The sequence below is a fragment of the Gymnoscopelus braueri genome, assembly GCF_963280865.1.
Source record: "Gymnoscopelus braueri genome assembly, chromosome: 17".
Lineage (NCBI taxonomy): Eukaryota > Metazoa > Chordata > Actinopteri > Myctophiformes > Myctophidae > Gymnoscopelus > Gymnoscopelus braueri.
The window spans coordinates 36,274,417-36,288,517 of record NC_137617.1 but is presented as its reverse complement, the minus strand read 5'-3'; the positions used below and the strand labels follow the sequence as shown (position 1 = coordinate 36,288,517).

General features: G+C 39.7%; 1 protein-coding gene across 4 annotated transcripts in view; it reads right to left on the bottom strand.

Annotated features, from left to right (window-relative positions):
- Positions 1 to 7,853: 7,853 nt before the first annotated feature.
- The window catches only part of adamts14 (ADAM metallopeptidase with thrombospondin type 1 motif, 14), a 110,341-nt gene continuing 104,093 nt past the window's right edge, over positions 7,854 to 14,101 (bottom strand). For 3 of the 4 annotated variants that reach the window (XM_080454851.1, XM_080454853.1, XM_080454852.1), the window contains exons 19-22: positions 13,813 to 14,020; positions 12,743 to 12,872; positions 9,876 to 9,986; positions 7,854 to 9,547 (exon numbers count right to left, since the gene is read on the bottom strand). In XM_080454851.1, coding sequence (XP_080310977.1) covers positions 8,892 to 9,547; positions 9,876 to 9,986; positions 12,743 to 12,872; positions 13,813 to 14,020 — 1,105 coding nt within the window. In that variant the 3' untranslated portion in view covers positions 7,854 to 8,891. Of the gene's footprint in view, positions 9,548 to 9,875; positions 9,987 to 12,742; positions 12,873 to 13,812; positions 14,021 to 14,101 lie in introns of those variants that run through there. The other variant, XM_080454854.1, reaches the window with a different exon arrangement.

The window sequence follows — 14,101 nt, the reverse complement described above, 5'->3', positions numbered from 1 at the left end:
GAATGGAGTTTCTAGGTGAAAGTGTTTTTTTGAGGTCCCAAATTCGTCCATCGACCTCCATTATAAATCTCTGAACTTTTAAAGGAGTACAAGTCTAAAACTGTTAAACTTTTCAAAGATTCCTTTTCAGGCAAACATGTCCACAGTAAGATGAACATTTTAAAGTATGAATGGGGTTACTAGCAGTAAGTATGTAGGATTAGTAGCCTGTACTCGTTTCCCTTTAAATGTCCATTGCCGCATTGACAATGCATTGGGCGCTTAAAGTTAAATATCTCCCAAACTACAAATGATTTCAAAGAAAAAATCTCAAGCATGCATGTCCACAGTAAGGTGGAATTTTTGAACTGGGAATGGAGTTTCTAGGTGAAAGTGTTTTTTTGAGGTCCCAAATTCGTCCATCGACCTCCATTATAAATCTCTGAACTTTTAAAGGAGTACAATTCTAAAACTATTAAACATTTCAAAGATTCCTTTTCGGGCAAACATGTCCACAGTAAGATGAACATTTTAAAGTATGAATGGGGTTACTAGCAGTAAGTATGTAGGATTAGTAGCCTGTACTCGTTTCCCTTTAAATGTCCATTGCCACATTGACAATGCATTGGGCGCTTAAAGTGAAATATCTCCCAAACTACAAATTATTTCAAAGAAAAAATCTCAAGCATGTATGTCCACAGTAAGGTGGAATTTTTGAACTGTGAATGGAGTTTCTAGGTGAAAGTGTTTTTTTGAGGTCCCAAATTCGTCCATCGACCTCCATTATAAATCTCTGAACTTTTAAAGGAGTACAATTCTAAAACTATTAAACATTTCAAAGATTCCTTTTCAGGCAAACATGTCCACAGTAAGAGGAACATTTTAAAGTATGAATGGGGTTACTAGCAGTAAGTATGTAGGATTAGTAGCCTGTACTCGTTTCCCTTTAAATGTCCATTGCCGCATTGACAATGCATTGGGCGCTTAAAGTTGAATATCTCCCAAACTACAAATGATTTAAAAGAAAAAATCTCAAGCATGCATGTCCACAGTAAGGTGGAATTTTTGAACTGTGAATGGAGTTTCTAGGTGAAAGTGTTTTTTTGAGGTCCCAAATTCGTCCATCGACCTCCATTATAAATCTCTGAACTTTTAAAGGAGTACAAGTCTAAAACTGTTAAACTTTTCAAAGATTCCTTTTCAGGCAAACATGTCCACAGTAAGATGAACATTTTAAAGTATGAATGGGGTTACTAGCAGTAAGTATGTAGGATTAGTAGCCTGTACTCGTTTCCCTTTAAATGTCCATTGCCGCATTGACAATGCATTGGGCGCTTAAAGTTAAATATCTCCCAAACTACAAATGATTTCAAAGAAAAAATCTCAAGCATGCATGTCCACAGTAAGGTGGAATTTTTGAACTGGGAATGGAGTTTCTAGGTGAAAGTGTTTTTTTGAGGTCCCAAATTCGTCCATCGACCTCCATTATAAATCTCTGAACTTTTAAAGGAGTACAATTCTAAAACTATTAAACATTTCAAAGATTCCTTTTCGGGCAAACATGTCCACAGTAAGATGAACATTTTAAAGTATGAATGGGGTTACTAGCAGTAAGTATGTAGGATTAGTAGCCTGTACTCGTTTCCCTTTAAATGTCCATTGCCACATTGACAATGCATTGGGCGCTTAAAGTGAAATATCTCCCAAACTACAAATTATTTCAAAGAAAAAATCTCAAGCATGTATGTCCACAGTAAGGTGGAATTTTTGAACTGTGAATGGAGTTTCTAGGTGAAAGTGTTTTTTTGAGGTCCCAAATTCGTCCATCGACCTCCATTATAAATCTCTGAACTTTTAAAGGAGTACAATTCTAAAACTATTAAACATTTCAAAGATTCCTTTTCAGGCAAACATGTCCACAGTAAGAGGAACATTTTAAAGTATGAATGGGGTTACTAGCAGTAAGTATGTAGGATTAGTAGCCTGTACTCGTTTCCCTTTAAATGTCCATTGCCGCATTGACAATGCATTGGGCGCTTAAAGTTGAATATCTCCCAAACTACAAATGATTTAAAAGAAAAAATCTCAAGCATGCATGTCCACAGTAAGGTGGAATTTTTGAACTGTGAATGGAGTTTCTAGGTGAAAGTGTTTTTTTGAGGTCCCAAATTCGTCCATCGACCTCCATTATAAATCTCTGAACTTTTAAAGGAGTACAATTCTAAAACTATTAAACATTTCAAAGATTCCTTTTCAGGCAAACATGTCCACAGTCAGATGAACATTTTAAATTATGAATGGGGTTACTAGCAGTAAGTATGTAGGATTAGTAGCCTGTACTCGTTTCCCTTTAAATGTCATTTGCCGCATTGACAATGCATTGGGCGCTTAAAGTTGAATATCTCCCAAACTACAAATGATTTCAAAGAAAAAATCTCAAGCATGCATGTCCACAGTAAGGTGGAATTTTTGAACTGTGAATGGAGTTTCTAGGTGAAAGTGTTTTTTTGAGGTCCCAAATTCGTCCATCGACCTCCATTATAAATCTCTGAACTTTTAAAGGAGTACAATTCTAAAACTATTAAACATTTCAAAGATTCCTTTTCAGGCAAACATGTCCACAGTCAGATGAACATTTTAAAGTATGAATGGGGTTACTAGCAGTAAGTATGTAGGATTAGTAGTCTGTACTCGTTTCCCTTTAAATGTCCATTGCCGCATTGACAATGCATTGGGCGCTTAAAGTTGAATATCTCCCAAACTACAAATGATTTCAAAGAAAAAACCTCAAGCATGCATGTCCACAGTAAGGTGGAATTTTTGAACTGTGAATGGAGTTTCTAGGTGAAAGTGTTTTTTTGAGGTCCCAAATTTGTCCATCGACCTCCATTATAAATCTCTGAACTTTTAAAGGAGTACAATTCTAAAACTATTAAACATTTCAAAGATTCCTTTTCGGGCAAACATGTCCACAGTAAGATGAACATTTTAAAGTATGAATGGGGTTACTAGCAGTAAGTATGTAGGATTAGTAGCCTGTACTCGTTTCCCTTTAAATGTCCATTGCCACATTGACAATGCATTGGGCGCTTAAAGTGAAATATCTCCCAAACTACAAATGATTTCAAAGAAAAAATCTCAAGCATGTATGTCCACAGTAAGGTGGAATTTTTGAACTGTGAATGGAGTTTCTAGGTGAAAGTGTTTTTTTGAGGTCCCAAATTCGTCCATCGACCTCCATTATAAATCTCTGAACTTTTAAAGGAGTACAATTCTAAAACTATTAAACATTTCAAAGATTCCTTTTCAGGCAAACATGTCCACAGTAAGAGGAACATTTTAAAGTATGAATGGGGTTACTAGCAGTAAGTATGTAGGATTAGTAGCCTGTACTCGTTTCCCTTTAAATGTCCATTGCCGCATTGACAATGCATTGGGCGCTTAAAGTTAAATATCTCCCAAACTACAAATGATTTCAAAGAAAAAATCTCAAGCATGCATGTCCACAGTAAGGTGGAATTTTTTGAACTGTGAATGGAGTTTCTAGGTGAAAGTGTTTTTTTGAGGTCCCAAATTCGTCCATCGACCTCCATTATAAATCTCTGAACTTTTAAAGGAGTACAATTCTAAAACTATTAAACATTTCAAAGATTCCTTTTCAGGCAAACATGTCCACAGCCAGATGAACATTTTAAAGTATTAATGGGGTTACTAGCAGTAAGTATGTAGGATTAGTAGCCTGTACTCGTTTCCCTTTAAATGTCCATTGCCGCATTGACAATGCATTGGGCGCTTAAAGTGAAATACCTCCCAAACTACAAATGATTTCAAAGAAAAAATCTCAAGCATGCATGTCCACAGTAAGGTGGAATTTTTGAACTGTGAATGGGGTTTCTAGGTGAAAGTGTTTTTTTGAGGTCCCAAATTCGTCCATCGACCTCCATTATAAATCTCTGAACTTTTAAAGGAGTACAATTCTAAAACTATTAAACATTTCAAAGATTCCTTTTCAGGCAAACATGTCCACAGTAAGATGAACATTTTAAAGTATGAATGGGGTTACTAGCAGTAAGTATGTAGGATTAGTAGCCTGTACTCGTTTCCCTTTAAATGTCCATTGCCGCATTGACAATGCATTGGGCGCTTAAAGTGAAATATCTCCCAAACTACAAATGATTTCAAAGAAAAAATCTCAAGCATGCATGTCCACAGTAAGGTGGAATTTTTGAACTGTGAATGGAGTTTCTAGGTGAAAGTGTTTTTTTGAGGTCCCAAATTCGTCCATCGACCTCCATTATAAATCTCTGAACTTTTAAAGGAGTACAATTCTAAAACTATTAAACATTTCAAAGATTCCTTTTCAGGCAAACATGTCCACAGTAAGATGATATGTCTCAGATATCAATACAGCAATCCAGCAGAGGGACAAGACTCAGAGTCCAGAGATGGCAACAATGATCACTTAAAATGTATTCATGTAAAACTTTAGCTGGGAAGAGTTCTTTCAGACATAACCCCCCACCATTAACTATCAGGAAACAGGGGAGGGACACAGTCCCCCGTGTACGTTGATGGCATGGGACTTGAACCTGCACACTGTCTGTAGCAGAGGCAACCGATCAAGATAAACCAAACCCTACCACTGCGCCAACTCACCTTTGGGCCCTCCGCAGGTGTCTCCTAGTGCTTTTGACTTGCTTTTTTGTATTTTGGCCTTGAAAATCTCAAAGTACTAGAGCATTGAAATATGGGACAACTGGGATTTGAACATGGAACCTTCCATTTATTAGTCCTGTATCTTCACCACTGCACCACCGTGGTTCATACATAGTCTATTGTCTTGCGCGGAATTTAGTGAAAGATTAGATAAAGGTGCAAGAGTCAGGTAAAAGTTGGAAAAATGTCCAAGCTGGATTTGAACGGGGAACCTTCTGGTTGTAAGCCCTGTATTTTAACCACTACACCACAGTGGTTCTTGCTGACATTGTTCACTTGCGTGTTCTTCACTGAAAGGTTAGATAAAGGTGCAGGAGTCAGGTAAAAGTTTGAAAAATGTCCTTGTTGGATTTGAACCAGCAACATTCTGGTTATAAACCCTGTATCTCAATCACTGCACCACTGTAATTCATCCTAATTCACTTGCATGTTCTTCATTGAAAGGTTAGATAAAGGTGAAAGAGCCACGTAAAAGTTGGAGAATATTCCATGCTGGCTTTGAACTCAGAATCTTCTGTGCGCAAGGCTTGTATCTTAACCACTGCTCCACCATGGTTCATGCTTTCTCTGGTCTCTTGCACGGTCTTCATTGAAAGATTAGATACAGACCACAAGAGTTTGAACCAGGAACCTTCTGGTTGCAAGCCCTATATCTAAACCACTGCACCACAGAGGTTCTTATTTATTTTGCTAACTTGTGTGGTATTCACTGAAAGATTAGATAAAGGTAAAAGCCCCAGGTAAAAGTTGGAAAGACATCCTTGCTGGTTTTGAACTCAGGACCATCTGTGTGCAAGGCCTGTATCTTAACCACTGCTCCACCATGGTCAATACTTTCTTTGGTCTCTTGCACGTTCTTCAGTGAAAGATTAGATAAAGGTGCAAGAGTCAGGTAAAAGTTAGAACAATGTCCTGGTGGGTTTTGAACAGGTAACCTTCTAGTTACAAGTCCTGTGTCTAAACCACTGCACCACAGGGGTTCTTATATAATCTGTTAACTTGCGTGGCCTTCAATGAAAGATTAGATAAAGGTAAAAGCGCCAGGTAAAAGTTGGAAGGATGTCCTTGCTGGTTTTCAGATGTACGTTTTAAAAGTTAAATATCTCAAAAACTACAAAACATTTCAAAGTAAAAAGTTAAAGCATTTGAGTCCACAGTAAGATGAATTATAAAAAGTGTGAATGGAGTTTCTAGGTGAAAGTGTTTCTTGAGGTGCCAAAACTTTTAAAGGATTATATTTCTAAAACTATGAAACATTTCAAAGATTTGTTTTCAAGCAAACATGTTCACTAAGTACAGTATTACATTATAGACCGTTAGGAACATGAATGCATGTTTTCATGTCTGGAGAGTCATGAAGAAGATTAATGACTTTATAGTTTAGATTAGATATCTGTGTACATTATTTGTATAGTACAGTTCCTGTTATTTGTGTCCAAACTTTTAGACACATCTAGTAAGTGTGCCCAAATTAAATTACAATGGAAAAAGACGCAACTTGAAATAAAAACAAAACATCTCAATATATCTTCAAACGTAGTTTTTTTTTTACTTTTGTCTCCATACCATTTAAAAATTCAATAAATATTAACATTTAAAGCTTTCATTCATGTACGTATATACAAGAACTATACAATACACAATGATGTTATGAACTGCAATACAGGAATGGTGTAATACCAACTTGCACAGTATGACACTGGTCTAACCACATTCTGTAGACTTACAACATTGTCTGTTTTTCTCAATTGCAAAATACTTTCCATTATGTTGTTGGTTCTCAATTTCTTTATCATAACTTGGCAAAATTTACATTATATACAATATTATTTGAAAAATATATCAGTAACAAAAAAAATACCATAATGAGTTTCTTTTCTTTCTTTTTTTTTTTCTTCTTTGTTTCTTTTTAGTTTTAAAGCATATCCGACTGACTTCCACACAGGCAAAAGGGCATGCTGCACAGTAAAATCCTCAGTGTTCATTTTTCAATTTGTGACAAATGTACAAAAGTGCACAAAAGGTATCCAAATGGTCCATTTGGGTATAAATGTATACATTTTCAGAGTTCAAATAATACTGGGAATTGTACTGTGTTCAGTGGGGTTGGCTTGCAAACAGACAGGATTTGGGAAGCACCGAGACGAAGTTGTATTGTCTGCTAGGAGCAATGTTTAACGACCCCACACTGTCAAAAAAATAAAAGAAGTTTATTTTTGTTTTCACACTGTCAGAGTTAAGACCTGAGGCCGATTCTACAAATGTCAAAAGTTTTCTGAAAAATCTTTGTTGTTGCTATATACTATCAGTGGTGCTCAAACTTTGTCATGTCAAGGACCCCCCAAAATTATATGTATTTGGCTGCCGACACCCACCTCAAAATACTTTGTTCCAGGGACCTCCCCAGAAGCAAAGATTTGAGTTAAAAAAAAAATCGCTTTCAAAATATATTCAAAGATTTGCACACATTTTCACGATTTCTCAAAAATAGCAGATCTTCAAGCTCATAGCATGGCACGGAGTGACGCGCTATGAGCTTTGTAGATCCGCTATTTTCGAATAGCCAAAGTATAAAATAATGTATAAAACAATATATATATAGCTAAAATCTAAAATGACAGAGATGCTTTCCCGGTTTCAATGGGTTAAATTAACACTCTGGATTTTGCTGTTCGCTCAACTGTGCGACACTCCTCCCCTAAAATGTGTTTTAGCGCAGGGGGGTTCCCCAACCTTTTCTGGATCAGGGCCCACTTGAAAATCTTGAAATCGTGTTTGTGGCCCCGCACCCATCTCACTTAAGTGGTCAGACCACTTAAGTGAGATGGGTGGGCCAACGTGCATTTTCAGAGGATATTTATCTTAACGATCAATCATTCGATTGTGTTTTCCGACTTTAAGTTCTCGTCTATCGGTATCACAAAGTTTTAAAGGGATAGTTCACCCCCCAAAAGATTTTTTCCCCCAATCGATTTGTCACCCCATGGAGACTTGAATTCATGGATATTTTTTTTGTTTTTGTTGCATTCCTAAGCCAATAATTTGATGACCGGCAGCGGTTCCAGTAGGAGACACACAATTTCTCCTTTGTGTCTCCTACCGGAACCGCTGCCTACCGGTAAGCTGGTCATCAAATTATTGGCTTAGGAATAAAAATATACATCCATGAATTCAAGCCTCCATGGGGTGATTTTTTTGGGGGTGAACTATCCCTTAAAAAAAAAAAAAACACCATGATTTTTTAAATATTATCATTAAAATCGTAGTGTTATACCAATTATTGGGGGGCCCACTTGCGATATCCTCACGGCCCCCCCTAGTGGGCCCTGGCCCACATGTTGGGAATCCCGGTTTTTAATGTCCACGACACCACAATAGGTTCACAATATAAAATCAATAGTAGTTCTAATGCACTTGGAACAACAGGCTTACACAACTGTACACACATCAAAACATACATGGTAGAAATGCAGTCGTCACATTTATTTTGAACATGTTCTCGTAGTCATTTTAGTTTTTACAGCACCTTCTTTTTTGTTGTTGTTGTTGTTTTATTTTTCTTCCATTTCATATGTGAAGCAGAAAAAGGAGCAGAGCAACGCAGTGCAAGTGCACAGAGCTCACTCTGCAGTTTTGCTGAGGTAACCATCACTGGTCTAAGTCCACTGGCATGGGGGCAAAAAAAAGTAAAAAATAAAATTAAAAAATTTTTTCGTTATTCTTGCAGCAAATAGTGTAAGTCCATCAGATGCTGCAAAAGGAGGATGAGCTGTCACACACATGGAGCTCCAGGGTTCGATTTGTTAAAGAAAAGAAAAAAAACACAGAGGGGGGAGAGATTTTCTTGACCACGTATAAGCCCTCTATACGAATAATTCACCGTACAACAAATAGATAAATAGCAGATCTACAAACCTCAAGCTTGTAGTAGATCAGCCATTTTCAAATTCTTTGGAGAAAATAAAAATGTAAATTGTCAAATTGTGATATTATCAAACATAAATATATCAAACGTATCCGTCTACATTTCCCTAAAAGAAATGCATGCATTGAATACAGTCTGACCAGAGGCGGGGATAAAACATATCCCCACCGGCCATAAAAAAAAAAAAAAAAGACCCCCCCCCCACAGCAAATCGAACCCTGCAGAAGCTGTATTGCTGAGCAGCACGTTCACAGGATGAATCAGCGTTCGTTCATGTCGGGACAGACAGGCTTCTGTTGTGAGTCGAGTCCCTCTCGGATCCTAAAGCGTCCCTTTTTGACCTGCCAGCGGCTGGGCCTAAAGTGCTGTTCGGAGGACTGTGCTCTTTAGATGCACCTCCGCTGGTGGAGTCTGCTGTGGGCCGCGGGGGCCCTGGAGGTAGGAGGAGAGTCCCCGGGTCCGAGTGGCGTCCCTTCCCGACTCCTCCCGCCACGGAGGGGGAGGAGGAGGAGAGGGAGTCACCACCGGCGGGACCCTGGGGCTGCGCGTCGACGGCACCCGTGGATGATGGCGAAGCTTCGGCGGAGCTCTGGCGTTGCTGGGTGACAGCAGAGGCGGCGGCGGCGGCGGCGGTGGTCAGCCCCTGGGCGGTGGAGCGAAGCCGCCTGCCCGCGGCCTTAGTGGTTTGTGGCGGGCTCTGGGTGGTGGTGGAGGGCAGCGAGGGGGGTGAGGCGGGTGAGGCAGTGGGGTTGTACTGAGTGGCGGTGGTGTCGGAGGGTTCCGCGTGGAGGTCGGGGTCGAGCGTGGCGTCGCCCTCCTTCTTGTTGCAGGACTCGCAGCACAGCTTGTTGTACCCGGGGATGGAGCAGTAGCGAGCGAGGACCTCCATCTGACAGAAAATGGATTTGTCTCCCAGACATGGCTCATCTGGAGACAAACAGCGAAGTGTTACAAACTCTTAAAAATACCATTCTTATTGTCTCTACCAATACTGTACATTTGTGCACCATAGCACTATAACCTAGCAACACACTTAAAAAAAATACCATTCTTATTGTCTCTACCGATATTGTACATTTGGGTACTAAGCAATATTTAACCTAGCAACACACTTTTAAAAATACAATTCTTATTAACAAACCTACGACTATTGCTTTGGAAACCAATCATGTCACCGTCCCAAAATGAAGGATGCTGGAAAGACTTTGGATTGGTCCTGCAATGCAGGTTCTTTTTGACTGGTGTGTTGACTTACTGGAAGAGATTTTATGGACAGGGTTTTCAGCGACTCTCTGGTGCACACCTTCGTCCTTCAACGTGGAATTCTCTGCCATTTCATTGGTGAGGGGAGACACCGACGACCGGCCTGTAAGCATGCAGACAGAGGCCCAAACGTCAAACCTACTGTAGTATAATATGCCAAAGTGTGCCATTTGTTCTCTAACGTTTTAATTACCCCTATAACTTGAGAGTGTACACATGTGTACACTCTCAGAGTTACAGACCTGTAAGGGTACATTTGGAACCCCCTCAAGGAACCCTGAGGGGTCCTTTGAGAACCCCTGAGACCTAAGGAAACCCACGACAACCTATTGCTACTAGAGTCCAGCCAAACCAATATATTGGCCATTATTTGCCTTTTTTTTTTTTTACTTCATCAGTATCTGCAATTATGCAACAGATGTGTCCTGATTGTCCATAATACCCCAAATTATGTCAGAAACAGCATCAGCAGCTTCCAAACTATTTGATTGCACCGACTGTAGACCATTAGCCCATGAAAAAGGCAGGACGTGTACCATTTATGTCCTGAATACCCTTCTGATTGACAAGGTTAACAAAATTACAGCCTTGTGCAAATAATGCTGTAGGTAATTCCATGCCTGAAAAGACATAATGACGGCCAAGTTAAGAGTACAGCTACTGTAAACTCTGAGAGAGAGGGTTTCGGAAAATTGGCCGCACGCGATAAAATCCAACGGGTCCATTTAGTTCCATCTGTACACTCTTCCGAGTTAAAGCTAAGGATTTTACTGTATACAATACATTAAGTAGTTTGTGTGAGAAATGCAATGGCCTTCATGGCCAGTTTGCAGCATTCAGATGCCTGTATTCATTACCAGTGGTGTAAAGTAACTAAGTACATGTACTCAGGTTCTGTACTTAAGTACAATTTTGAGGTATTTTTTACTTTTATTTAAAAACGTACTAGTTACTTTCTAGATTTTGATTATTATTACAAAACCACTTAAGCCCTATATACATTTCGGCCATTTGAAAATAGCCGATCTACAAGCTCACAATGAGTCGTGATGCGACGCATTGTGAGCTTGTAGATCAGCTATTTTCAAAAGATTTTAATGCATTTTATACATTCGAAAACTTTGTGAAATGGGACATTCTGCATAATGAGTACTTTCTACTTTTGGTACTTTAAGTAGTGCCGCGCTACAAGCTTGTAGATCTGCTATTTTAGAAAAATCGGGAAAAATGTGAGCAAATCTTTGAATATATATTTTTAGAATCGGCCTCAGGTCTTAATGGGTTAAGTAAAATAAATAAATGGAGTGCTTTTTCCATCACTGTTCATTACAAGGCCGAGGGAGCTTGAGTTCTTGTTGGTTTGATTCATATAATGTCAGCTGGCCCTCATTCCAATGCCAGTGACGCAGCAGTGACTGGCATTGGACTGAAACATTGTCCAAATGGACTCTCACAGGTCAGTAACTCAGACAGTGAACAAATGGCACCAAAATTGAGGTCCGTGGCCTAATGCATATCAATCCGAGGGTCCTTGAAAGGAAAAGGTCTGACAATATAACTGGACTAAAAGATAACATTGCCGGAGGAGGTCAGTCAGGCCACTTACTGGTGCGGTTGCATGTCTCCGTCGAGTCCAAGGCACACTCTCATGAAGAGAGAAAGAGTCGGAAAAAAAGGAAAATAAAAGTTGCTAACGTGTTCCAGCCAAGTGGCCTTCGTCTCAGCAGAGACTCTTCACCAGTGGTGGAAAGTACATTTACTCAAGCACTGTACTTAAGTAAAATCTTTAGGTCATTTTACTTCTACTCCACTACATCTCAAAGGTAAAGATTGTACTTTTACTCCACTATAATTATTTGAAAACTCTAGATTTTGATCATTATTACAAAACCACTTCAGACTTATATACTTTGGCAAACTTTGGCCGATCTCGCGACGCATTGAGCTTGTAGATCTGCTATTTTCAAAAGAATTTAATCAATTGTATACATAATGATACCTTGTGAAATGGGACATTATGCATAAGCAGTACTTTTACTTTTGGTACTTATATAGTATAGTTACTATAGTATAATTTGATGCCAATACTTGTGTACTTTTACTCAAGTAAATTTTGATTACCAGACTTTTACTTGTAGCAGAGTGTTTCTCTTCTTTGCAGTATTGATACTTTTACTTAAGTAAAGCAATTGAGTACTTTTTCCACCACTGCGCGTTCCAGCAAAGTGGCCTTCGTCTTTACTCACTCTGTTTCTCTTCATAAGAGTGAAAGAGTGTGCGTTTGACATGCCGGAGACCACCACAGCAGTAAGTGGCGTCTGACGATATATACTATGTTGTTTTTTCCCCCACAAAGAGCACCTAACAAACAAACAAACCACTTTGTTCATTTTTCTTATTGGACTAAAAGCAATTCCTACCATAGTTGGCTGACACCCAGTTTCTTCTGTGGCATTTTTTCCTGTTGCATTATTAACTCATGGTCACAGGTCAACAAAAGAAAGAAAGAAGGAAGAAAGAAACAAGTCCCCAGCCTATGTCTTGTGTAGATTTTTTTTACTATGTTGATGAATTGAATACAATGGAAACAAGTCCCCAGGACTTTTTTGTGTTATCCTTTTAGCCTTAATGTCTAACTGTACCTCGTGCTGTTTACATTTCTGACTAATAAAGTATTCAATCAATCAATCAATCAATCAATCAATCAATCAATCAATCAATCAATCAATCAATGTGTTTTGTAAAGTGTTCTGGTCTGGACCTCAGTAAGACCTGGGTTCCCCTTAAACATTCTCTGTCATTCAGGGACTTACATTAAACATGAATTAAACGATTTAAATCATGTCATTCAGGACTTACCAGCACATGGACTTAGTTTGCAGATGAGCACGGTTTCGGGTTTGTCGCCCTCACACTGGCCAATGCTGTTGTCACTGCTCCTACAGACCACCTGCCTCTGTTGAATGCCCTCGCCACAGCTCACTGAGCACTGAGCGCACACACGCACACGCACACACACACACACACACACACACACACACACACACACACACACACACACACACACGACAAAACACACACCACATACATCATTTTGTGAGTCTAGAAGACAGTACAGTGTGCGGTTTCATGTTAATTTAATATACTAGATGTGTACGCGGCCCTCACATCTAGAGTTGGGTTGGGGCCACTACATGGCTAGAGTTCCCCAACTCTGGATGTGGCCATGGTCTACGCGGGCCATAGTCCTGCCTATATATGGGCGTATGGGGTTTGTTTATGGTTATGTCTCAGTCAGAGTGATGTCAGAGGTCCACCGGCCGGTCCTCCCTTAAGTACATTTTAATATAGGATATTAAACAATGTGAGGAAAATAAATGTGACAGTGTCTCTGTGCATGTGTACATGTGTGTGTGTGTGTGTGTGTGTGTGTGTGTGTGTGTGTGTGTGTGTGTGTGTGTGTGTGTGTAAATTAGGCTATACTATGGAAACTGTGAGATGTTTAAATATCTGCCAGAGACGGCTTACTAAATGGCACATGTATTTAAAATACGGTGCAACTTTGCATGTATGTGTGTGTGTGTGTGTTTGTCTGGTGGTTTGCATAATCATGTAAACCATTGGATCACTCAGCACCACATTTCTTGTGCATGCTGCCAGTAGGTCAGCGAAGTAACTCCCTGAATATTTTACACATTCTGTGAATATTGTAAACCTTTAATCCTCTGAAGTTGTCACGAGCAACGAGACCATTCAAATGTTTGTAACTGCAACGGCATTATTGAATTGGAAAGAGTAACTAGTTACTCTACTAGTCACTGCAAAAAGTAGTTACTTAGGAACGTGTTATAGTCCCAAGTTACAATGCTCACATATCTGGGGCATATTTGTGGTGTGGTGGGAGATGGAAAGAGGGTCACATCACTGACCTGGGACCAGGCCCCTGTCCTCCACTGGGCGGGGCAGGCTGTGTGGTTGCAGGTGCGTCTCATCTCGGGCCGGGGCTCGGTGCAGTGCTTGGTGTGAACCGCCCTGTTGGTGCCGTTGTGCAGGGTCTGCATGCACTGCACCGTCCTGGACTGGTAGCCCATCTTCCCACACGTCTTACTGCACGGGCTCCACTGCTCCAACACCCAGCTGAACATGAAAAGGTATAGTGGATATTGCGCTTTATCAGAGTACCTAAAAGCAGATCCAATTCATCGCCAAACCATTATA